Source organism: Fusarium oxysporum, chromosome III, assembly GCF_013085055.1.
Source record: "Fusarium oxysporum Fo47 chromosome III, complete sequence".
Lineage (NCBI taxonomy): Eukaryota > Fungi > Ascomycota > Sordariomycetes > Hypocreales > Nectriaceae > Fusarium > Fusarium oxysporum.
The window spans coordinates 4073387-4096933 of NC_072842.1; the positions used below are offsets into that span (position 1 = coordinate 4073387).

Here is a 23547-nt window from a genome sequence, read left to right on the forward strand (position 1 = left end):
TTCCTTCCAAAGAATAAGAAATATGTTCTAGGAGAAGTCATAATGCATGAGGCCGCTTTCCTTTCGGCGATCGTAACAGGGTCTCTTGACCCTTTCCCATAATATTCCCCATGCGCAGTCTTTCATGGGGCGAAAAAGGATTGGATCCCTGGCGCGGAGCACGATGTGTTGTTACTCGAGCGCCCATCTAGTGCCATAGGACAAACGGAAAAGCTGGCGAGGCTGCGATCTCGCGGGTCATTGGGCTAAGGTATTGTGGTACTTGGGCATACGTTGCAGTGGAGTATGGATGCATTGCCGAGAAAAGCAAACCGGCGGTGTCCCCCGGATTACTAGTTTTTTTTAGGTCTGTGCTTCCTACGAAGCGCAGTAGCAGGATAAGGTTCCTAAACGTAGACACGTCGAGAGTGAGGACGGCTGCGGCTGCTGTAGCGAGAGCCAGAGCGGGAGCGGCTTCGGTGGCTGTGACGGCTGGAATGGTAGGAACGGCGAGAAGAGTGGCTGCGGTCATAGGCGCTCATGTGTCCGCCGTGCATGAAAGCGACAACAGAGGTGATGGCAAAGAAGATGACGTTCATGATGCCAAATGCCCAGCAGGCCTTGAGCATGGAGCAGGGCTTGTTGTTGACGAGGTCATAGCTGGGGCCAATGACCCTGACATCGCCAACGGAGAGATCCCAGTCGTCGCCACGTTGAATGCTAACACAGTCGGTGTTGCTTACGTAGCGGAGGTAGTAAACGGCGGCTATGAAGGCACCGAAGAAAAGGGCATCAACGAATGCGACAAAGTGGGCGTTTGTCGACGAGCGGTGATAGCTGAAGAGGGTGAAGATTGCCCAAGCAAGCGCGAGAACCGAGACAATGAAGAGGATGAGGATTGAATCAGGAGTCAAGGCGTTTTGCTTGACGAATCCATTGACGAACCAGGCAAGCATACCCATGCAGGGGATCTATTAATTGTTAGTTAGCCTGCGACCTGGAGTATTTGCATTCCTGTTGCCTACCAGAGTGAGGATCTGAAGGATCCGAAAGAAGACAAAGAACATTGCGAAAAACATCTTGGCGGTCTTTAGCAACTTATGCAGCTCTATCTTGATAATATCGCACGACAGTCGCAGATGATAAGATGGATGTAATGCGCTCAAGGAGCGGGGAGCTGAGAGAGATGACGTGCGCGGGGGACTTATACGATGCTTGAGTAAGTGAGACAATAATTCAAGCAATAGACGGGTCGATACAAGTAACGCTATCAGACTGAGTCAAGGCAAGTCAAGTTGGTGATAGATGGAGGAATGAGAGAAAGAATGGAGGGAGGGAGGGTGTGTGGGAATAAAGCTCTATTTTGTAGCTACCACGAATGCAAAGGCAAGCAAAGCAACAGCAATCGTCCAAACTTGTTCCCATCCTTGGTCTTGCCAAAAACCCACGATTCAAGGTGGTTGGTGCTTGAGAAATAGATGGCGCAGGACCACGCCCAGAGAAAGCAGAAAAGGTGGGATAACCCTTGTAAAGGCCACCCCTGTAGTTGCAGGATGTTAGTGGTTGGGCCGTTAGAGGGTAGGGGACCTTTTAGCTCTAGACCCTTGTAAGTTTAGCGATCTGGGGCTGGTTTCTTCTAGGGCCGTCGGGTTCACGAGTTTTTCGGTGTGTTTGGGTTACTGAAGCATCTCGAGCCTGAAAATGGAGATGAAAGGTTTATGCGCTGTTTAGGCTCTCGGCAAGGATTGATCATCTCCGTTAGTTGTCGTCCGTTCACCTAGACTTGCGGCTGTTCAGCTTCGATTCTACCGGTCATGCCGAAATTGGAGCATGACGTCGACTTGCACTAGCAATGCAAGCACTCAAGCAATCAAGCGAGCAATAGAAATCTGATCCAGATCAATTGTAATGCAAATCAGGATAGGATACTCTCTATCAATTTAGCCAAGAGAATAACCAGCAAGGGAAACAGGTCGAGACCCTTTTCGTGTTGCGACGTCATCAGAATTGGAGAGGCTGGTAAGCTCATACACGCCCAAAATGGTAATAAATACAGAAAACAGGTTGGCTGGGTATCAACCAACAAGAGAGTTACAACCAAAACGAGAACAACCAGCCGACCAATTACGAAAAACCCTAGCTAACATCCGTAGCATTATTCTTCAACTGTCGCAGATTCGGTGGCTGGTAAATCATGCATCTCCATCGCCATCGTCGCTTAATTCAGGAACACAAGACAATCTGAGTACAGCATGCATCACGCCTTATGCATGGCGCCCTGGGCCGTCCCGCACGTTTCCTGTACATACGTTTCAGAGATCAACTGATATGCGAATTGGCGATTGATTCATGTCCTCTTATTTCGGCAGATCCGCATAGATCAGCATTGAAACAGCGGGTACTCGCCCATGTTTTAAATCAGTGGCTGGGGATCGTGATCAACAGGTACGATCTTACCTTAGTTCCGCGGGGCCCAATTTCTCGTAAACCGTCTTTGTTCATTAAAAGGTATTAATTAAGTGTACGTGTATCCATAGTCCGACGTTACAGGACTTTCATTCTCTCGGTTCCTCCGCATCCTCTCTCGAACTCTTGGGCTGATGAAGCCCGTGCCGAGAGACCCACCTGACGCCGTGTTTCGGTCCTCCGCGGCGCCGGGCGAGTTTAGCTGAATCGGGAAATCATTGATCAGACTCATATCAACATCGTCTCCATACTCGTCGCTCTCAATAACTCGTTCTGCCTCTGCAACCCAGCAATACGATCTCTCATGCGCTCCTTGACCAATGCCTTCGCTCGTTCCTCGTTTCCATGGCGGTATCTTTGCTCCCTCTAATCTTGGACACAAGTGATAATCAACCTTGTCGTTGTACTGGACCTTCTCATCGTCAACAGACACAGAGGCTAGTGACTGAAGGATTCCGTATATAAGAATCCAGCGACTACGTCTCGCAGTAGCTGGATCCATGTCTCCAATGTCATCGGTCTTCTCAAAGCGCTCAAATGCGTCGGAGAGTTTGATCTCCGGTTCATCGAAGCCGGTATTCTCAGTATAAGCAAGTCGTATCCTTTCCTCCAGCGCGCTCATTTGGTCGCCTCGAGTCTTTGCGATGCCTCTTCGGAACGAGCCAGCAGCTGAGGTCGATTCTGGCAGTAGAGGAAACGGATGAGGAATATGAGGGAACCGATGTTTGTTGTCAAAGTCAATAAGCATATCCGTCAAGTGCATCTCCCTCGTGTCTGCATCAATGGCTCTCCTCTTGCTCTTTGACACCATCATCAATCTGCTTCCAAACTGGATCTCCAACGAACCCCAAACGATATCTCTGTCGACCATGCAATCATACAGCTCCCCAAAGTCTCTTTGGAGCTTCATAGCCAACGTCCGAGTCAACCAGGTTTCGGGTCTTGAGGAACCGACTGATCGTCCGGATCGACCATCAGACTGTGATGGTGGCCATGATCCATATTCCTGTTCAAAATGCTGTAACAACATGTCCTTCAACCTCTCAATCGCCCTCATCTCCGATCCCGTCTTGGGAGTGAAGGCCCAGATGTCTTGGTACCTGAAGCCAGCCAACCTTTCCTCTGCAGCCTGAACACGATACTGCATCTCGCGACTCGCCATCTCCATAAGCTTTCTCGTGTTTGTGTTTATCTGCTTGAAGTCCTTGTACTTCTGCACGAGATCAAACATGCCCACGCAATGCGTGAAGCACTCCCTCCATCCTTCCTCCCACCGCACATCCGGCTCTTCTGACCAGATGAGGAGTGACACCGCCAAGGCAGGATTGTTTCGTACGTCGTCGAGATCTCGGTTATAGAGATACCGCACCAATTGGCCAACGTTGTCGTTATTCGGGGGCATGTAGCTATCCAGTCTAACGTGAAGGTCAGATAGAGCTTCGTGTAGCGACAAGCCCACCATTGAGGCGTTGAGAAGCAGGGCAAAGAAGTTGCGCGTTGTGAGCTGATGACGGAGCTGATCGATGCTCTTCATATTCTGCGGAGGTGGGAAGTGCATCTCATAAAGAACTTGTCCTCCCATGTCTCCAATGCTGGTGCGTCCAGATGCAGGCGGTGTTAGTGGTGAATTCCGGAATTCTTGACCAAGCTTTCTTCCATAGGATTCAGTGTTTGGTGAAGGTGGAGAATGCAGATATCCATCAATCAAACCCTCATCCAGAAGAGAGATGAGATATCGACTGTTGATAGCTTCGATGATATGAGACGAAACGCGCATCGACGGCAAGCTCTGGCCTTTCTTCCCAAGGTAGATCAGAACATCTCCGTTAGGATCCCAAAGCTCTGGGTCTTTCCGAAGCTTGTTCCACTTTGTGATAGGCCGTCCTCCTCCACACCAACGTCTGATCTGCGGTGGTGGTGCAGAAGGCACCTGTGGAATCGGAGGCAGTTTGCTGGTTGGTGGTGGTCCAACGGGAGGTAGACCAAATGAGAGTTGTGATGTTGGCGTCAACGGCATCTGGTTTTGAGACGCTGCATAAGAAGATGTCGAAGTCAAAGTCGTATCTGTTCGAGCCACAGATTGTGAGTCCCAGCCGCTGCTCTCATTGGGACTAGGACTCGGCATGACGGTCGGTTGCAGTGTTTCCACGCTTGGTCGGCTTCCATTGCTGTCTTGATCGATCGGTTCCTCTTCCTTTTCCTTCTTTCGGAATGTGAACGTCTTCGCTATTGTCTTTCGTACATCGTCACTTCGCTTGTCGAGCATTGTTCGTAGTCCACTCCTCTCAATAGTCCCATACTCATCTGGCAGTGTCGCTCTCCTCGGTTTGTTATGAACCCATTCCTCGGCATATTGATTACTCGTATACGCATCCCGATTCCAATCTGGCGCCATCATTGGTCTTCCTCTTGGGGTCCAATCTCCCCTGTTTCCCATTGGCATCGAAGCATTTTGCTGTATTTGCGGAAATCGAGCCGCAATGGGGGTTGGGATATTGGGCGGTATCGAATGGTCAGTAAAAAGCTCTTCACCACTTGATGAAGTGGCTACAGATTGAGCGCGTCCATGTATGACTGGGTCCTTATTTTTCGCTTGTGTTGTTTTCTTGCGCGCGTATGCGCTTCGTGCCGACATTTTGTGTGATGTGAAGTCGATGAGGATGTAAGTGGCGGGTTGGCTGTTGAGACGTTTTTGGGGAAACACAAAAGCAAAAGTCTAAGATGAGTCTATAGTAGACAAAAATGGCGTCTAGTAACTAATCTTCTCTCGATTATGAAGTAATTGGCCATGAGTGTGGTGTGTGTGCTCGCGAAAGGGTTGTGTCCAAGTCTCGTAGGAAGACGTAAAGGAGGGAACCAGAACATTGAAAAGAAAAGCAACGACAGTTCTGCTCAAGGATTATTAGCCAAGCAAGGACTTTTCGGCCGGAAAGAGAACTGACCTGTAAAGTTCAAAAACAGCATCAAAGCCGTCGCGGAGAGGTCTAGATCCCTCAGAGCTCTTACAAGGGGACGGCCGCAGACGTGCGATACTACGCTGTCAACTGGGCAGTTGAGTATGAGCTACGCCCGCAACTCTTGGAGTTTTAGTTTTAGCTACCGCTGATATGCGCAGGCGTACCTAGCGCAAAGGCAGTCGATGGTAGTTCTCCCCGGTCCAAGGTGTCGAATGAGCCGAAGCCGGAATGGTCGGCATACAAGAGAGAGAGGTCTGTTCTTTTGGGGAGCTTGTGAAAGATGCCATGTGTTGAGGCTCTTTCTGAGATATGCTGAATCCGCGTCAAGTCCGGAGAGGCTTGAGCCACGGTCGTGTTGTCTCTTGTCTCTGACAACAAAGACCAGGCAGGGCAGCAAAACGCCATGAAACGAGTGATTCGTGATCTATCATTAAAAAGCATCTCCGAGTCTAGAAAAACGTGTCGTTCTCCTGCAAATCATCATATCCCAAAAAGCCTCTTGGCGGAAGGCAACTGATAAGCATCCATGCCGATAATCCCAGCACGGCCTATCAACTCCATGATATGGCTGATAAGAATAGCAGCACCACGACGAAAAGCAGTTTAGGGATAAACGGTAAACCCACGCTGTCAGCTCACTCATCAAGGGATTGCTACAAGGGGAATAACGCGTCCTGAAGATAGTGACATCGCTCATGCGGGAGCAGTCGCTCGGGCCCCATGATGAGCAGGCGATCAAATCTTATTGCTTTTTTTTTTTCACGTGCGGAGGCGAAGATATCTTTGATAACGGGTCGAGGTCGAGGTTGTTATTGCGTGTGGTTTGTAATGGGTCAGACAAATCGTCCAGGGTCTCGGTTCTCGGGTCACTATAACCCACATTCCCCCCGCGTTGACAAGGTCCTTATCAGATGGGATGGGAGACGGATAAGAGTGCACTAAACCGGATGTAAATGTCGAGAGATTTTGAATGATATAATCCTTGTGCACGAACGATGAATTATGCAGAAAAGGAAGCAAAGCCGAGGTAAGGATATTCCGGCTTCCAAAATGAACATGGCGTTGAATGTATCAGTTTGCCAAGATCAATCGTCACTGATATGAGAGTCAGAGCCCAGTCGAGCTGTCTAATCAACCTTGACCTTATAACAATCACCCCCGGGTTCACAGGAACAGTTATCCGCTCGACCAAATAACTATTTGACCAGAGACAGTCTCAGTACCAAGCTGTAATGCGAAGAGAATTGACCATCCACGTTTACCCTAAACCTCGATGGCGACCCTTGTTCAGTACGGAAGTCGTCAATATTGGTGATAATGATGCAACGCCGCAATACTCACTACATATAAGCAAGACTCTTATTGTAATTCTCTTCGAGGACGTAATGAACTGTCCAAAGTCAAGCTATGAGATCACGCCGTGAACTTTCCATTGACATGGACACCAACCGTCTTCTAGTGACTTCGTGCAGCCAAGTAAAAATGACGTAAAGTGGAGGAGATACAGCTCGGCAGCTATAGCCGCTGACTCCCGGCATGGGATGGAAATAAGCGTCAGATAGATGCACATGCAGATCAAGTTTATCTCTAATTGCAGCCAAACATCGTTCGTTGTGCTGACCGAGACGTTCATTCACTGGTATGAATAGTTGACAGTGAGAGCAAGAGATAGAATAGTCAATGATAGTTTTCTTTTCTTAACCATATCGCACTAATACACCGTGAATAATACAAAAAGTAATCATATAACCGGGCGATTCTGACGAGCCTGTCAGTTCCTGAAGGGTATCTTGTGGCCGTGTCGCATAAAAACAAAGTTGAAAGCAAGACAAATCCAACCACCGAAAGCCACCGCCGCTTCATTTCCAATATACGTTATCCATCAAACCATTACATCCTCAATTATTTAGGCACCATAGTGTTGACCGGGCTTGGTATCAGCGTGAGCAGAGTGACCGCGCGATCGCATGAAAGCAAGAGCCTCCATGATGGTCAATCCGGTAAAGATGGCCCAGATGAAGTAACCAAAAGCAACGGCGGCTTGAGCGCATTGACAGGTTGTGATCCCGTGGCAGTGAGGCACACCGATGTGAGCAGCGAGAGCGGTAGCGCCGGCGAACCAGAAGAGCGTGGTGAGGGCGAGAATACCGAGAGCGACCATGTTGTGGTACATACGAGGAGCAAAGAGAGGTGTCAGGGCGAGGTAGAGGAGCATGAGGATGGACCAGACGACACAGAAGAGCAGGAATGATACCGAAGCAGGAGAATCACTCCACCACGAAGAAGTGGCATCGACGACTGTGCAATTGTTAGAAGAGCTCATTGGAGGGAAACGAGGTGAGTAGAGGTTCGGCACTAACGGTACGCGGTGAGGCCCAACTCGATGATGAGAAAGACTGCCAAAACGGCGTGAATGATGGTGATTATTCCCATAGCCATGATGAATACGATGCCGATGTCGTATGATGAAATTTGTTAGGTGAAGATTAAAGATCTATCGGATTGAAGACGAGATAGATGGTTTGCTGCTGCGCAGAGTGAGGTGAAGAAGAGAGATGTGATCGTCAGCAAGAGGAGGGGTCCAGCAGGGGGATATAGCATTTAAATCCACGGCGGCAGCTTCGGGTTCAGTCTAGAAAGAATGGTCAATGACGGACAGTGTCAGTCATGGCCTGGCATGGATGGGTCCATTCAAGGAAAGACACCCAAGCCAAGATCGAGGCCAGCCCAGCCGTTAGCAGCTACAGCTAAGAAACTCTACGTCAGTGAACCATAGCGTATTCGGCAGTCACCTACAGCCAAGCGCGAAGCTTTCCCTCAAGGCAGCCCCAGACCAATCAAGGGCAAACAGAGGTGAAGTGGATGGCTCGAGATCTGCACTGACGACGACGTTTGAGTGGCTCATGTGCTTTTCCTGCTTCCATTGTCGAGGGCGTCTCACGAATGACGTGGTGCTAAGACCCAAACATCTGACGTTTTAATGCAGGGTTTCTTAGTACTTACAGGGTGCGTGATGTCATCTAGTGGCTGAATATGGCTCAGTTGATGGCTCAGCAGTGCTTAATTCAGTGTAAATTGGGGTGATGTCCCGAATACGAGACCTACTTCACATTCACATTCCTTAGCTGGTTCTGGGCGAAATGTTAAAGAGCATCATCTCATCATGTTCCGACAGCGAACGACAAGAGTTTGTGACGCACACGACTTTTTTTCATCTGTCGGACCCTCCCGGAGCTATAGTCGCCAATAGCCATAGGCGCTTTGATTCATCCAATGCTTGGCTGATGGATGCACTGCCTTGGCTCGGCAGCTGAAACCCGTAGACCAAGACATCTCTTTTCTCTCTACCAGGATGTCAAGTTGATGTTCCATTGACTCAACAACTGCAGCCGCCGACATAGTCAGTCCAACTCTAACTTGGCCCGGCAATTGAGAGCAGACGTGTTTCAGTCTTGGCAGAGATCTGTTTCAAATCGCCTGACAGAATATGCACCTTTTACGCTTCTCAGGATACGATTGGCCAACACCATCTCACATCTTGACGAATGCATTAACCGTCACCAGCCCACGAACGAGACAAAGAATTGTATATCTGGAACAAGCTAATAAATAACAAGCGCCTCAGTCTCATTCAGTTCTTGGCCCGTATACAATTGTCACCGTTGTCGTCTGAACAATCGCCCGCTCCTCATCATCGCTGCTGTTGCGGGGATCCCACATCTGAGTCTGAGCCCTTACGGCGGCCTCGCCAAACTTATTCACTGACTCTTGTCTCCGCAAGTGCCGTATCATCTGTTCTGGCTGTTCGTCTGTCTCGTATGCCGTGACTTCGGTCGTCACGGGCTGCGCCTGGACGATTGTCTTGAGGTCGAATCCGGGATCCTCAATCTGAACATCAAGTCTATCCTTCCGGGTTTTGTTTCTAATGCTCCCTATTGTGTGGAATGGATGTTGCCGTGTTCCTTTACTGGCTGCAGAGTATTGAACTGATGACCCGCGTTCGCCGATGAACTTGGGTGCGACGTGGATGAAGAATCGTCGAAGCGTCGTCAGCGACGCGCATATAATCAAGAGGTTGGCTTCAACAAAGCTGGGCTTGTTAGTCACTGCTATACCATGATAGAATCGTACTCACATCCAAACCACCGCACTGGAGAGAACCCAGGTGTAGTCATTTGCATCAACTATTGAAACCAGTAGTACTAGTCGAACCACAGACGTTACAAGTGTTCTGTCTCATCAGTTAGCAAGTGCCAGCTTCCTCAATTGAGAATCACCTACGCAGAACCAATGACAAACAATACCACAAGGCCAGCCTTTTGCCGTCGCGGCATCTGTAGCTGCAAAATCATCGGTAAGGGCATGACAAGAAGGATGAGATCTGAAAGAATGCCCAGGGCCGCTGTACAGATATACACAGCTCCTCGATCTACGCATGATCCTTCGAGTATCGTGAGATCCCAACTTTTCTTGAACGGTGTACAGCCGAAGAGAATCACCAGCAGGATGGCCAGGTTATAGCCAGCAACGAGGAAGAAAACGCTGTACACGCTCCATTTCCACCATCTCTGCGGTGAAAGCCTTCGGTAGAATAGCGCCAGCGCCATTTTGGAGCAGGCAGTGCATACTGCGTATAGGATGGGGGATATGAAGGTGAGCTTGGGCATTATTAGCAAGATGTCCGCCAAGGTTTGCTAGGGATCTTACCTGATTCCCTTCGTTGAACTTTTCGAGAGGGAGTTCCCAAGCATGTACTCCTGTTACCCCGAGGATGAATGAACCTGATACCAGTCAACAAATGTTCCATCTACCAGGGCTTATTCAGTGGGAAACTTACTGAGAGAGACGACCTGAACCGCTATGGAGAAGATCCACGCAATTACAAGGCAGGCTTCTTATTCTTAGCGGATGACAACTTAATCCAGATCGGCGCAAGGGTCTTACCCGTCTCCCCATCGGGCTTACGTAAAACCCAGAGTTTGACATATAAATACTGGAAAAAGAAAAGAAAAGCGAGTGCTGTGCCTATGCCTGAGATCACGTATGACTCTATAGCATGTCGTTGTAGAGGATGATCAAAGTTGACCACATAACCCTCGGGTGGTGGGATAGCGACTGTCACGCCGTCTACTATGGGGAATGCGGACATGGCGGCCTCGATGGCCTGCGAGTTACCAACACGCTTGTTATTGTGGCCGATGAACTCGTTGGTTGTTGAAGATGTTCAAGAGAGTGGATAGATACGGTTCGTCTTGGCGATTAATGAGTGTCGAGAATAGACCTGGTTTCGGGATAATAATAAGGGGTAGGGGAGAATATTACAAGCCTATTGTATACCTCGATATCGAATCGATAATAGGTTATCAATACAATCATGAATAAGCGCGCACCAGACGCAGAAGATTAATAAATCCAAAACAAAAGAAGAACGATACCAAGACCAAGAATGAAGAGAAACAACATGTGAAGGTTCCAACATGCGACGTTCTTCCTTCTATAACATGATACTCAAACCAGCACAATCCAACAAACGCCCCGACCAAGTCCTTCGAAACAACAGGTTTCATCCGGCGAGACCGCCTTTTCCGGCCACTGAAGGAGTATGGCGGTATTTGATGAGGACAGACCATCTTGTGATCTGGGATGTGTTGCAGAGCTAGAAGCATTATTGAAGAGTCGGTGATGGTCCACTGTGGAAGATCAGCGGCAAGGATTGCATCGCATCGCCCGGCCGGAGAATATTTGAGATCGTTGTGATATGAGATCTGATATTTTTGACCGTGCAGTTCGTGTGACCAAATCTTGCACATCAGTGATCATGCCTCGTAGTCCCTATTCACTATATGATCAACTGTCCCACAGCATCTTACCACTTCTAGAACCATGCATCATCTTCACTGCTGAACTCGCTAACAATCCACGCATGGATCACTTCAAGGCTGAACATTCTGCGGGGACATACCGAGCCTAGCTTCTTACAATCACTGCTTAGCATCGTCTCAGCTAAATTATCCCGATGCTTATGCAAACATCCTCTCTCCTGACAAATCTCGCTCGCCCTGCAAGAGACCTAAATCAAGATGCGATTGGCTAGTCATGCCTCAGCCTTTGTATATCTGCTTGATCGCATCGTCATAAAGATGGCGCATGCTCTCCTCATCATCGGCCATCCTCCGTGTAGTCGTGTTCTCAAGGTGCACTATTTCTGGGAGGTTGTCACTTCTTCCATGTTCCCGAGCGTGCATCTCGATGAAGCGAGCTGGGTGTGTTTCCGAAACACTTGATCCTCGGCGGCTCTGAGCAACGTCGACTAGTTTTCCAAGGACAGCGAACTCGAGCTTGAGTTTGATGGAGTATATGACGAGTTTGACGCCTTGTTCGATCGTATAGTGGTCCTTGTACATGATGATGAGGAGAGCTATGTCCATGGCTACGATGAGGAGGTTGATGATTAGAAGATACCACATTGTCTTTTGCTTGTTGCCCAGGGACGTCTGTAGGATATCGATCGTGCCCCAGAGGTAGAGTCCTGAGATGACAAACTCTTGTGCACAGAAGAAAGTCATTTGAGTTTTCTCGATGGCGACGAATATGCGCGTGGGATTGTTGCCATCAACACTCGGTCCAATAGTGAATAGCAGTGCTGTCTGCGTCGTGTGCCATATCGTGCCGTTGATCACAATCATCCATAGCACAGCGCGCTGTATTCTCAAGTTGTTCAGTACCAAGTGCAGTCGTGAATACAGTACCACGGATTGGCCACTAACGAGTACGATCCAACCGAGCGACGCGATGGCCTTACTCGCGTCGGTGCTCACGATATCAAGGTATCCAAGGAGCCATCCCAACGCATACGGAAACACGCCCATGGTGGTCACTAGAAGACTCCAGAAGTAAAGGCCATGATGGCGTTTGAAGGTGGTGAAGATCAAGGCGAGAAGCTCGCATGCATTGTATAGAGCAAGAGTAGAGGTGGCCTGGAATGGTCAGCGTTACCCAAGCTCATGGTTGAACTGACGTACAATGACTAGAACTGCCTTGGGGCTATATACCAGCCCATCTTCCCCGGTGTGTATCACTGAGAGATGCATCCCAGACGACAGACAGACTCTCACCACTGAGATCAACGTGCGTCGTGATAGAGATACAATGCCGCCAAGACAAGAGATGGAGAGGGATTCACGTGTGACAAGTCACATTTCAATGCAACTGTAGATTTATAGCATCATTCAAAATCTGGGGTAAAGGCCGAAAATCCGGGGGAGCCTGCCAGGTAGTTCATTGGTGAGGATGACGGGTTAGCCAGAGACAGCCCTTGGTGCAAGACAGGCATAGCTTCATGGGGGCGATATTCCGAGGAATTGGTCACTTGCAATCTTAACAATATTGATAACCAATAAAAACGGCTTGTATGCCCCAAAGTGCGTTCCATTTCTCTTTATCACTTGCATTCGAGTAGTGCAACATGTCATTGGCAGGGGAGACTTACCCTGAAGATTTAGGGCCGTGGAGAATTGCCATATCGAGACATCGCCCAATCAAGAAACATCCACCGTCCAATCTTTTTGTAAATACTGATATAAGAAAGTATCAGGTCAAAGACATTGAAGATATTGGATTTTAACGAGATAAATCCTGTACTCGTTGGCCGTCTTGGTGGTTATAACCTTTACATAACCATAACGGTTAAATATTATCGTCTCAGATGAAACGCACGCCACACAGTCCTCACAAAAACAACAGAACTCAACTCAATCACTTTTCTTCAAAGTCTAAATTCTACTTATCTAATCTCAGCCTTAGAGCTTAAGACCAAAGCAATTGGCATAGTAAGTAACAGTCGAGCTCCAATCCGAGAAGACACCAGCAACACCAATCTCCCGGAAGACATCCAACAAGTTAAACACATCACCATCATTGTTGATGAGCTTAGCAATAGTAGTGTAATAATAGTTGCCGTCCGCGCCGTTCTTCAGAGGACCAGATCGCTCCAGAGTCCAGGTGATGATCTTGAGACCAAGCTCATTCGCCTTCTTGGCGTACGCGCTGGGAACGATCTTTCCATTCTTGCCAGGTGTGACGAGATAAGGCAGGGGTGGGGCGATGTACCGAACTCCATCCTCCTTGTAGCGAGTGAGGTTGGCAACGGCCTTCTCGAAGGTCTCGGGGGTGTCGCCCGTCTCGTCGAGATACATGGCTTGACGAGCGTACTCAGGCTCGGCCTTGAGCCAGTACAGAATGTCGTCGTACAGGAAGCTCTGGAGATACACATCGCTAGGCTTGACACCAGCCTGCTTGTGCTCGTCGATGAGCTGCTGAGCATACTTCTTCTGGGTATAGTCACCGTCGAAGGGCATCTTGACCTCGGGTGTCTTGAGCTCAGGAGTATGCTTCAGACCAAGGCGCTTGGTGAGCTGAATGTGCTCCTTGTTGCTCAGGACTGTACCGCAAGTAGCGTACAGATCGGTTCGCCAAGGAGGAGTACCGTGGAGGAAGTCGGCAGCGTTGGTGGCGGTGGCATTGAAGCCCTCCATCTTGGCGCAGAGAGTCTTGAACTCCTTGAGGGTAATGTCGCTGGTGCAGCACTTGGCAGAAGCAGGCTTGCCATCCTTGGCGGGCTTGAACGGCTGGGTGCACTTCTTGTTGAGCTCGGGGATCGTAACGATGTTGGTCGTGTAGTGAAGATCGCACTGAGAGTGTCGGCACACGAGCTGGCGATCCTTGGTGAAAGCAACATCGCACTCGAGGATACCAGCACCCATTCGAGCACCAGCCAGGTTCGACTCGAGAGAGTGCTCAGGGAACTGAAGAGTACCACCGCCACGGTGGGCAATTGACCACTGGGAAGGCTTCTGAGGCTTCTCCGAGCACGATTGAAGCTTCTTCTTCAGCGAACCCTCGTCCATGTCATTGACGAGGTAGTAGGGTCGAGGGCCGAGCTCAATCTGCTTGATTGGCTTGACAGTCTTGAACAACTCCTTATCGCCATAGCTGGGGCTGGGAGCAGCCACGGCAGGGCTGACGACCGCAAGGCCGGCAACGAGAGGAGTAGAGAAACGCATGGCGAACAGGACAAGTCAATTGATTGACAAAGGAGCAAGCAGGTTCAATGGAACAAGAGACACCGACAAGGCTTGGCGAGAACCAGCAATTGAGGCCTTAATCGAGACTGAGGCTTGACCAAACACCAAAACTTTTCGACGCTACCTGGACGCTCACCAGGCTTTATGGACGAGAGAACTGCACATTGATACCCAGCCCGATAGACCTTTCTGGGCAATGCACCGAGATGACGTCGCAGGATTCCCAGGAACAAGCCCATTCACAAAGAACACCCCTACAGGATGTGGTTTTTGTTGAACCTTCGGTGTTGATTATCGGCCTAGAAGAGACGAATTGAGCAATCACATCGCAGATCACAGCACTTGCAGGCCAGCTTCTGCAAAGAGCACAAGGTCCCCGGAGCTAGCAGTAGGCAAAGTCCGTACGAGATGGGCATCTTTGACAAGCACGTGTGGAGGAGACGTGGGCGTCGTTGGAGGGGGGAGGCTAAGGATAAGCTTAGCAGCGTTACACTGAACCGTTCAGCTAGAGGCGTGTTTAGTATGGACCTTGTGATTTGCCGAAACCTAGCTTAATTGAACCCTTGCCGTAGCCACCACGCATAACCCGGTCGAGATATCGAGCATCTTTGGAAGGCGCATGAATAAAGTTGGCGAACCGTTCAATCGAAAGTCGGCGATTCATGCATGTGCATGCATGAGTAAGCCATGCTGTCATAGCATCTCACTGCTACCCGAACTCTTGCTCGCGCTTCTCTATGTATGCCACATTACAACTCGTCCTTGTCCCCATCTTTCATGTAGTCGTGTTCAACTGCATGCCCCTTCCGGATCTTGCGAACTTCCTCGGCCGTGACTTTGAAATGCTCAAATGAGTGTGCATCTTCTCCAATGCCCCAAGCAAAAACTCCCCCAACTCCGAGCTCCGGCACGACATGGCTAAACTTTGTCTGAATGCTCTTTTTAGTGTCAAACGTCCACCATCGCCACTCCTTCTCGTCCCAATAAAAATAGCTTCCGTCTTCATCATACTTCCCAGCGGTTCTCGCATATTTAAACGATATAGATACGTCCTGAGGGATCTCGTCATGCCAGCTAAAGCCGCCTGTCTTGCCTAGATTAGCTCCGGTCTCAGGATCCTCAAGCAATTGAGTAGGGCACCCAAGAATCTCTCCCTGTGAGCATTCTTCGGTCATGAACCATTTGACATAGTATCCGAACCCAAGATTGAGCTGACTCGGTGATGCGCCCCGGTCGATATAACGCTGGATTGAGTCTTGAGAATCCGAGACACCGCTGTGATGCTTAGTCACGACATCTCGGCGGTTCATCAGGTCGTATGTCATGATGTTGAGGAAGTCGACTTCTTTCATGATCTTTGGAACGGTGGTGGGCGTAAAGGCCATCAAATCGACCTCTTTACCCGGAACAGCCGCTGAAAGAAGTCTGTCGAGACCAATAGCGGCACGCAGCTCCTGGAGGAGCGATACAAATGCATTGATTTCCCATTCGCGCTCAGAGTTGGGAATTTGCTTGTAATCATCACGGTTGCCTCTGTTGTAGTCAGTATGTACCTAGTAATGACCAAGATTGCAATGTTCCTTACCCGGGATACTCCCAGTCAATGTCGATGCCATCAGCGCCCGTCGCAGTGACCATGGCCGCAACCTGGCGTGCCCACCGCTTCCGCGTGGTTTCATTCTTGGCCGCTTCCTCGAAACCTTGAGTATCGCCCCATCCTCCGATAGCTACCATTACTTTGGTGTCGCCAGGGAACCTTTTGCGGACACCAGAAACAGAGGTGAACAGCGGATAGTCGTGAGGTTTGTTGTCAACATTGAAGGTCTCGGAGTGCATGAATGCCAGAATGACATGCGAGACATCTTGAAGTGCGCTTTTTGATGGGACAATATCATGTTGTCTAAAATTTCAGTCAGTGAATATTCCGAAGTTATTGCTTGGCGACGAGGGAGGTGCATTTACCCTGTGAGATACATAACGCAACGGAATGGCTCGGCTTGAGATATGGCAGTCGCGGTCACCAGCGCCAGGAATAGCAGATGCCATTGGAAAATCATTCCGACGATGCCCGTTTGAAAGGAAGGTAATTGTTTGGCGATTGCCTACTTTATGCTAGACTGGAGAGGGCACTGATTTGAGGTGGCACTTTCTCAATTGACCCGCAGATGTAGATGTAGGCGAAGTGGATGTTTCTTGACCAATGCTTCAGACGGGCGGAGTCTCAATTAGTACTTTCAACCTGATTCACCAACAAACACAGAACAATAAACAAAATCTTTCAATGCCTGTTCATTCTGGCTCAAATTAACTCGTATTTCCTATTTCCCAATGCAGCTTCCTCCCAGATAAGAACCCGTTTGCGCCTGCGTTCTATCCTGTCTAGTAACATATGCCACAACAAGACCCTCCCTCGCAAATTCATGCCTGGGTATTGTATTATACAGCGGATAAAACCGCATCAACGCCAGAGCCTCCAAAAGAAATCTACAAAAGTAATCCCCCCCCCCCAAAAAAAAAAAAAGTCGTGGTATCGTGTTCGCTTCGTGTTCGCTTCCTTCAATATCCCAGTCCTGTCTAAATCAGCCCTCGACTCTTGAGAATCCGACTGAGCTCCTTGAGCTGCACTGGTTTGGAGAGAAACAGATCCAGTCCGTTCGCAAAAGCATCCTCCTGTGCATCCTTAGAGGCGAGGCCAGATATAGCGACAATATGCGTTCGTGGCAAATCTGAGGCCTTCTCAAACCCTCGAATTTGTCGTGTAGCCTCAAACCCATCCATTACCGGCATGGAAATATCCATCAAAATACACTTGTAACACCCTTCTTGAGCTTTGTAACACTCCAGAGCTCGGAGCCCATCCGAGGCCGAGTCGTACTCCACACCCATCTTCTTCATGTACGTTTGTAGGATCCTCATATTGATAGCATTGTCTTCTACCAGAAGGAACCGTTGATCCTGGGGTATTGTAGGTAGTTGCAAAGCGGGCACTGATGGCAACGGAGTCTGTGTGCCATCGTCATTCCAATGCGCCCTTCTCTTCTTAGGAGACAGCGTTGGAGCAATATCAAAATAGCCGCGGTCCTTGTCATCGGACCCATGTTGGATAAGATCGGTTTCTGCCGCCGATACAGTCGGTGGTTCGTCGAGTCTGGTCGAGATGCTGGCACGATCTGCAGCTGTTGCTTGTAATTTCGTCCAGCGCCTGAAGCAGAGAACAAAAGCTTTGGCAAGTTTCCTCGGTCCCACACTAGATAAGAACGTCAGCGGTAAGGAACAAGTAGTAACAAACAGATGACTCACGGGCGCGATATGAAACTGAACAATCCCCAATTGAGCTTGCGCTGTGACCTATGTGACCTGTCAAGCGATCGAGCGACCGCAGCACTGCGACACACCACGATAACTGGGGACGATAGCTCGTCTCGAGGTTGGTTTGCTATCGTTTCAAGGTGAGATTCGTCACAGAGTATCAGGTCAGGAAGATACTCAGCGTTGTGGAGGGAGTCGACGACATGCATACGCAACCAATCGTGGCAGACCTTTTGCAGCAAAGCAAGTTCGTCAAACTCCCTAGAATTCCAACGTTGACTTTCTGAGCCACCTCCGCCGAAAGGTGTGAAGCCGTTGATACAAACGCGGAGACCTGACAACTCAATGGCCTGGGACTGAAACTCCTCGCGGTCGGAAATTGTTTCCGTCGAATCAACACTGACAGCTTCTAGTGGTAGTTTTACCGCGATGCGGGTTCCCGTGCCCACCTTGCTTTGAACATGTATAGAGCCTCCGAGGGCCCTGACGAATTTCCTCACAAGACTTAGGCCAAGGCCAGCGCCCGAAGAATGAATATTCTCTTGAGCGAACGGAGCGAACAGACGGTGGTTGAGATAGTCTTGCCCGATGCCAGCTCCTGTGTCGGTGATATCGATATGAACGACTCGATCCCTTAACCGGCTTTGCCCAGGAGGATCCTGGTAGGCAGACACTTTAACATAACCCCGTGTAGTGTACTTGAGAGCATTGCCACAAAGATTCATGATTATTCGCCTCAGCGCCCCTGACTCAACATGGAACGCCCAGTCTACCGCTGGGTCAATGTCCAACATCACAAGGACTGCGTCAGGACCAGCTCCGTTGCTGATCTTTTCTCCAGCCTTGATACTATCCGCAACGTCCATACCATCAAGGCGGGTAAAAGGATCGCCATTAAGCTCTTCATTCGGCCTGTCATCGTGAACAAGCGAGAGTGATTGTTGTTGGTAGGTGTGGCCCGCATGAATACACTCCACGACTTCTTCCACCAGCATGTCCAGATCCAGATTCGAAGTGATATGCATCATCCCGTCCGTTGGTCCACTTCTCTGGTTAGACTGTGCGCCTCTCACGAAGGCAATACCTGAGTTCGGCGACTGTTTACTGGGTGCCTTGACAAAGTTGTTGATGCGTGTCCAATCAAGCAAGTGATTGATCGTATCCAGAAGTGTACGGCCACAGACCTCAAGGGAGCGCAATACATCGCCCTGGAATACATCTAATGCGGTATCACGCAAGAGCTCGGCACACAGAACAATGCCGTGAAGTGGAGACCGGAGTTCATGGGATAGGGAGCTGAGTAAAGATGTCGTCGCCAAGGATACTATGGAACTCTCCATCATGGCAACGTCTGCCATGATGACTGCGCTGAAAGCGGCAAGGTAGCTCAGTTCCCCCTGGATCGTAAAGATGCGGGTTGGTGTCATTGTATAGACAAAACACCCGGAAAACCAGCGATCTCTGTGAGAATCCCATAGAGGTACAAAGGCAACGCTGCGTGCTCCCGGGAAGATATCGCGAATAGCCATGCCTTCATTTTTCCGTGAATACGGGTCGTTGACCTTTCGCGACTTTTGGTTCTCGCCCCTTTGTCCTTCTTGAATGCTCCGAGCCTTCTGGGCCTGGAAAACGGCCATAGCCGAGTCCTCGCTAGCCGGATCACTCGATGCCATCACTCCGTAGCCATCGAAATTAAAGATCTTGCCTTTTGGATAGCGGCGTAGTAGCCTCTGGAGCTGTCGTTGGGGTATAGTTCTACTGCGTCCTGCTGGGGCTTCACCATTGATGCTGGAAGACACAGACGTAGAGAATCCAAGGATAGGGCACATAGCGCCTGAGGACCGGGAGTCTGCGGAGTTCCGGGGGGATGAGACTGAAATATTACCTTTACCTGGAGAGGACGAAGATGAGGATGAGGAGGAAGAGCGACCGTGGGTCCGTGAATTACGTCGTAAAGAACCGGACCGGATTCTGCCAGCAAAAGAGCCAATACCTGCATCCAAAAACAGGACCCCCTCAACTTCAATCGACTCGCGTAGTATGTTTGCCGCTTTAGAGAAGATTTGGTTCAGCTGCTGCGATCGCGATTCCTCTCCAGTCGGAACTGAATGAGGAGTCTTGTCCGTCGGATGGAATGGGCTTGTCGGCTTATTCTGACTAGGGCTTTCAAGAACAAAAGTATCTGGCGTGGATATGCTCTCCGTGTCGGCAGCAGCAACGGCATTATCCCTCTGATTCTGGATCTTCTGTTGCGTCTGGTTGAGAGAGCCTTCCTCTGTACTAGCATCGGTATTGAAGGCATGAGTTGAACTGTTCTGCCATCCTGATATCGTCGTCTTCCCCTCCACATAGCTTCCCAAACCGCGAACCATGCGCTCACCAGGACGCCGGCCATCTCCAGATCGTGTCAGTTCCATTTGTCCCAGGATAGATGCTGAAACATCTCGCATGACTTGGAGTGATGCTTCGTCAAGTGTCTCCCGTGGCTCGTTGTCAAGAATACAGAAGACGCCAATGTTGATACCTCGACGGGTTCTTATCGGTACTCCTGCGTAAAACCGATGCTCTGGCCGTGCCTTGTAGTACCAGGTATTGCGATACTCTTCATTTTCAGCGAGGTTGCTTACCACTGTAACCGGGAGCTCCGAAGCTAACGATGCTTGCTGTGGTCCACCAAACTCGGGAGATACCAATACACGATCACAAATACCATAGCTTCGAGGTATTGCAGTACCACAAAGCCAGAGGCTATCAGAACCAGAACTAGGAGGGTTGGCGTGAGCAGATATGCGAAGCGCAGGTGTAGCTTCCGCAATAACATGCTGGTGTTGACAGTCAAATAGCGAGATCATGGCACGGGAGGCGCCAAGTCTCAAAAGAGCCACCTGGGCCAGAGCTGTCATGGCAGGATCCGAGCATGGTCGCAATGAAGACGAAGGAATAAGGTTTGCGACATCATTGCGAACAGAGTTGGCGACAAGGACCGAGTCATATCTGGGTATTTGTTAGATGAGTCCGTTTGACGAGCTTCAATTGATGGCAGAGGATGAAGATGCGACGAGAGTGAGGATGAGGAATGGTGCAAGATCGTACTTGAATGTCTCCCGTTCGCGAGTTGATTCGGAGACCTTGTTACCAGCCATGATCGACAGCTGTAACGTGCTTAGCCCATGCAAGCAGCCTCGGTAGGGGGAACAGATCGTCGGACGAAGTTGGGGGTTGTGTGGTTTAACAAGACTGGTTTAAAATAGCCTGCCCTTGAGAATTTAGCTAGATATTGGCAAAGATTACTTAAGGATCCCTCCATCGCACTCCGACTTGTCTAGGTCTGGATTCTAGCTGTCCTTCCACTCGAATCTTGACCTATCGCCACCCCGCTTTGCCCTCCAACGGCCCTAAAACCAACTTACAGTGGAACCACCCGGGTGCTTACCCGTGGAGATCTACCGCCGGAGTCCCATTAGCGACAGAAGATCGATCGATTTGCCATGAAACCTCCGGCCGCTCATGGATAAGATTTTATGGGCATCTATGCCTGAGTCAGGCACGCATAAGCTCGAGGTCATCAGGCGCTCTTAACTTCTAAAATTATTAAGCATAAAGGGAAATAAATCTACGCTGCTTGCATTGATAGCACACGCTTGGAAAGAAAAAGCAAGGTCAAGATATCAATGACGAAGTTATGATACGGTCTCCAATTGATAGCAGTTTCCCATGTTCAAAAATGCATCTACAGGTGGGAAAACAAGATGTTTTGCATAAGCTTTTAGGGTGGGTGGGTGTCTGGATTCTGGAGCTTCGCACCTCAGTCTAGAATTCAATGGGCCCATTTATCACAACTGGTCAACAGTGAGTGGAAATACTCAACATCATATGAGTCTGTAAGGGCTCAGAAGAAACACTGAGAGATAGAATGAATATTAAAAGATATCATGAGTATTATGAAAAGAATTAAAAATCTTACGCTATAATACCTACCTCAGAACATGGTGTTCCTGTTGAACTTGGCCCCAAGACAGTGTGAACTAGTGTTATCACACCGATAACACAGTGACTTCCATTGGCTCGAGCTTCTTTTTTTTTTCTTCATCCTTTTCAAGCAATGCTATACCTTACCGTTTTTTTGATTAACTGTTAAGCATCGATTTCAACATGTTTGAGAATACATGTACCCTGCCTCTGTCGGCAGACGTATTCGCAACAGCCCTCCACCCCACGGAGCCCCTTCTGATCGTCGGTTTATCGAGTGGCCATGTTGAGACCTTTCGATTGCCATCCAGCTCTTCTTCCGACGACAATGCCGATGCCGATGGAGACACGAGCGTGCTGAGCGACGGAAAGAGTATGATCGAATCCGTCTGGCGCACTCGAAGACACAAGGGAAGCTGTAGATCCTTGGTCTACTCGCACGATGGTTCAGGTAAGCTTTCCACGAGCTTCGCTGTGACTGTTTATTGTTCGCCAAGCTAACCTGTTAAAGCTGTCTATTCAGCTGGAACCGATTCGCTGGTAAAGCACTTTGACCCCAAAACCGGTCAAGTCATTTCCAAATTCATGATTCCTTCTGCAACTACGGTTCCCGATGCGCCGACCCTCCTCCACGTCCTGAACCCTCAGAGCCTGCTTCTTGCGACCGACTCAGGTGCCCTCCACATCATTGACCTAAAAGACGGCAAACTGGGACAGAAGCCCGTCCAGACTCACTTCCCTCATGCCGACTACGTTTCTTCTATAACACCTCTGCCGCCCACTAGCGCCAGCACCAGCGGTTTCCCGAAGCAATGGGTCAGCACTGGCGGTACCACGCTCGCCGTGACCGATGTTAGGAGAGGAGTGCTTGTGCGCAGCGACGACCAGGAAGATGAGCTGCTATCTTCTTGCTTCGTTCCAGGCATGGGCCCTAAAGGACATCGCAACAACGGCGTTTTGGCGGTAGGATCCGGCTCGGGTGTATTGACCATGTGGGACAAGGGGGCCTGGGACGATCAGCAGGAACGAATCATCGTGGACGGCGATAAGAAGGGTGGTGGTGAAAGTATCGATGCCATGGTCTTGGTCCCACAAGAGTTGGGACTCGGCAAGAAGGTCGTCTGCGGTGTAGGTGATGGCAGCTTGCGTGTGGTCGACCTTGTTCTTAGGGAGGTGGATATTTCGGCCAATTTGCGTCACGATCATATGGAGAGCGTTGTGTCGCTGGGTTTCGATTGCGAGAACCGCCTCATCAGTGCCGGCGGAAGGACCGTGAAGCTTTGGGAAGAACTATCTGCTCTTCAAGGAGGCAACGACGATGATGAGGAAGAGGACGAAGATGACGACGATAGCGATGGTAGTGATGCTGGAGAGAATGGCAACGGCAAGCGAGCTGCTGATAGCGACAGCGACGACGATAGTGAGGAAGACCAAATTGCGGAGATGAAGCGCAGGGCCAAGCGACGCAAGGAGGCCCAGCAGAGCAAACTTGGGCCCATGGGAGCCCACGGCATTATGGGGTTTGAGGGCTTGGATTGAGTGGAGTTTTTCGGCGATACAAATGCTGTTACGATACCCAGGGTAGACATGACGGAGGTAGTGCGATCAGATGGTCAGAACGGTCAGAGCTCAGATTATGGGCGTAGATACAATTCATTACAAGTATAAGATATAAAGATTAATGTTGACAACCTTTCAATTTTTCAATATCTGGCTATCTATCTAATTTGTGAAGAAGCCCACCCTAGAAGGTGGACATCCAACGACTCATGTGCAGTTGGTAG

The 23547-nt window shown here is 49.6% G+C and overlaps 9 protein-coding genes across 9 annotated transcripts; 1 reads left to right on the forward strand and 8 right to left on the reverse strand.

The window, feature by feature from the left end:
- Nucleotides 1-137: 137 nt before the first annotated feature.
- Nucleotides 138-1058, reverse strand: FOBCDRAFT_290718 (uncharacterized protein; the record flags this gene model as incomplete). The annotated part of the gene is made up of 2 exons (XM_031177445.3): nt 138-950; nt 1005-1058. The coding sequence occupies 2 exons, from the start codon at nt 1056-1058 to the stop codon at nt 387-389; spliced, it is 618 nt and encodes a 205-aa protein (XP_031048578.2). The 3' UTR covers nt 138-386.
- A 1436-nt stretch (nt 1059-2494) lies between these two features.
- Nucleotides 2495-5080, reverse strand: FOBCDRAFT_290720 (uncharacterized protein; the record flags this gene model as incomplete). Its single annotated transcript, XM_031177446.2, has 1 exon — nt 2495-5080. The coding sequence occupies one exon, from the start codon at nt 5078-5080 to the stop codon at nt 2495-2497; it is 2586 nt and encodes an 861-aa protein (XP_031048579.2).
- A 1994-nt stretch (nt 5081-7074) lies between these two features.
- FOBCDRAFT_219219 (uncharacterized protein) lies at nt 7075-8041 on the reverse strand. Its single transcript, XM_031177447.3, has 2 exons — nt 7763-8041; nt 7075-7700 (listed from the first exon to the last, which is right to left on the reverse strand). The coding sequence occupies exons 1-2, from the start codon at nt 7839-7841 to the stop codon at nt 7309-7311; spliced, it is 471 nt and encodes a 156-aa protein (XP_031048580.2). The 5' UTR covers nt 7842-8041; the 3' UTR covers nt 7075-7308.
- A 435-nt stretch (nt 8042-8476) lies between these two features.
- Nucleotides 8477-10551, reverse strand: FOBCDRAFT_249049 (uncharacterized protein; the record flags this gene model as incomplete). Its single annotated transcript, XM_059610867.1, has 6 exons — nt 8477-9004; nt 9141-9492; nt 9538-9633; nt 9684-10060; nt 10110-10183; nt 10347-10551. The coding sequence occupies 6 exons, from the start codon at nt 10549-10551 to the stop codon at nt 8960-8962; spliced, it is 1149 nt and encodes a 382-aa protein (XP_059464512.1). The 3' UTR covers nt 8477-8959.
- A 952-nt stretch (nt 10552-11503) lies between these two features.
- Nucleotides 11504-12493, reverse strand: FOBCDRAFT_130270 (uncharacterized protein; the record flags this gene model as incomplete). The annotated part of the gene is made up of 2 exons (XM_031177449.2): nt 11504-12379; nt 12425-12493. The coding sequence occupies 2 exons, from the start codon at nt 12491-12493 to the stop codon at nt 11504-11506; spliced, it is 945 nt and encodes a 314-aa protein (XP_031048582.2).
- A 708-nt stretch (nt 12494-13201) lies between these two features.
- On the reverse strand, nt 13202-14464 carry FOBCDRAFT_290729 (PLC-like phosphodiesterase; the record flags this gene model as incomplete). The annotated part of the gene is made up of 1 exon (XM_031177450.2): nt 13202-14464. One exon carries the CDS (start codon nt 14462-14464, stop codon nt 13202-13204), a length of 1263 nt encoding a protein of 420 aa, XP_031048583.2.
- A 576-nt stretch (nt 14465-15040) lies between these two features.
- FOBCDRAFT_179296 (glycoside hydrolase superfamily) lies at nt 15041-16659 on the reverse strand. Its single transcript, XM_031177451.3, has 3 exons — nt 16448-16659; nt 16071-16385; nt 15041-16018 (listed from the first exon to the last, which is right to left on the reverse strand). The coding sequence occupies exons 1-3, from the start codon at nt 16540-16542 to the stop codon at nt 15235-15237; spliced, it is 1194 nt and encodes a 397-aa protein (XP_031048584.2). The 5' UTR covers nt 16543-16659; the 3' UTR covers nt 15041-15234.
- A 323-nt stretch (nt 16660-16982) lies between these two features.
- On the reverse strand, nt 16983-21104 carry FOBCDRAFT_157666 (uncharacterized protein). The gene is made up of 3 exons (XM_031177452.3): nt 20888-21104; nt 17786-20788; nt 16983-17732 (listed from the first exon to the last, which is right to left on the reverse strand). The coding sequence occupies exons 1-3, from the start codon at nt 20935-20937 to the stop codon at nt 17060-17062; spliced, it is 3726 nt and encodes a 1241-aa protein (XP_031048585.2). The 5' UTR covers nt 20938-21104; the 3' UTR covers nt 16983-17059.
- An 800-nt stretch (nt 21105-21904) lies between these two features.
- Nucleotides 21905-23470, forward strand: FOBCDRAFT_179300 (WD40-repeat-containing domain protein). Its single transcript, XM_031177454.3, has 2 exons — nt 21905-22214; nt 22275-23470. Exons 1-2 carry the CDS (start codon nt 21947-21949, stop codon nt 23300-23302), a joined length of 1296 nt encoding a protein of 431 aa, XP_031048587.2. The 5' UTR covers nt 21905-21946; the 3' UTR covers nt 23303-23470.
- Nucleotides 23471-23547: the final 77 nt, after the last annotated feature.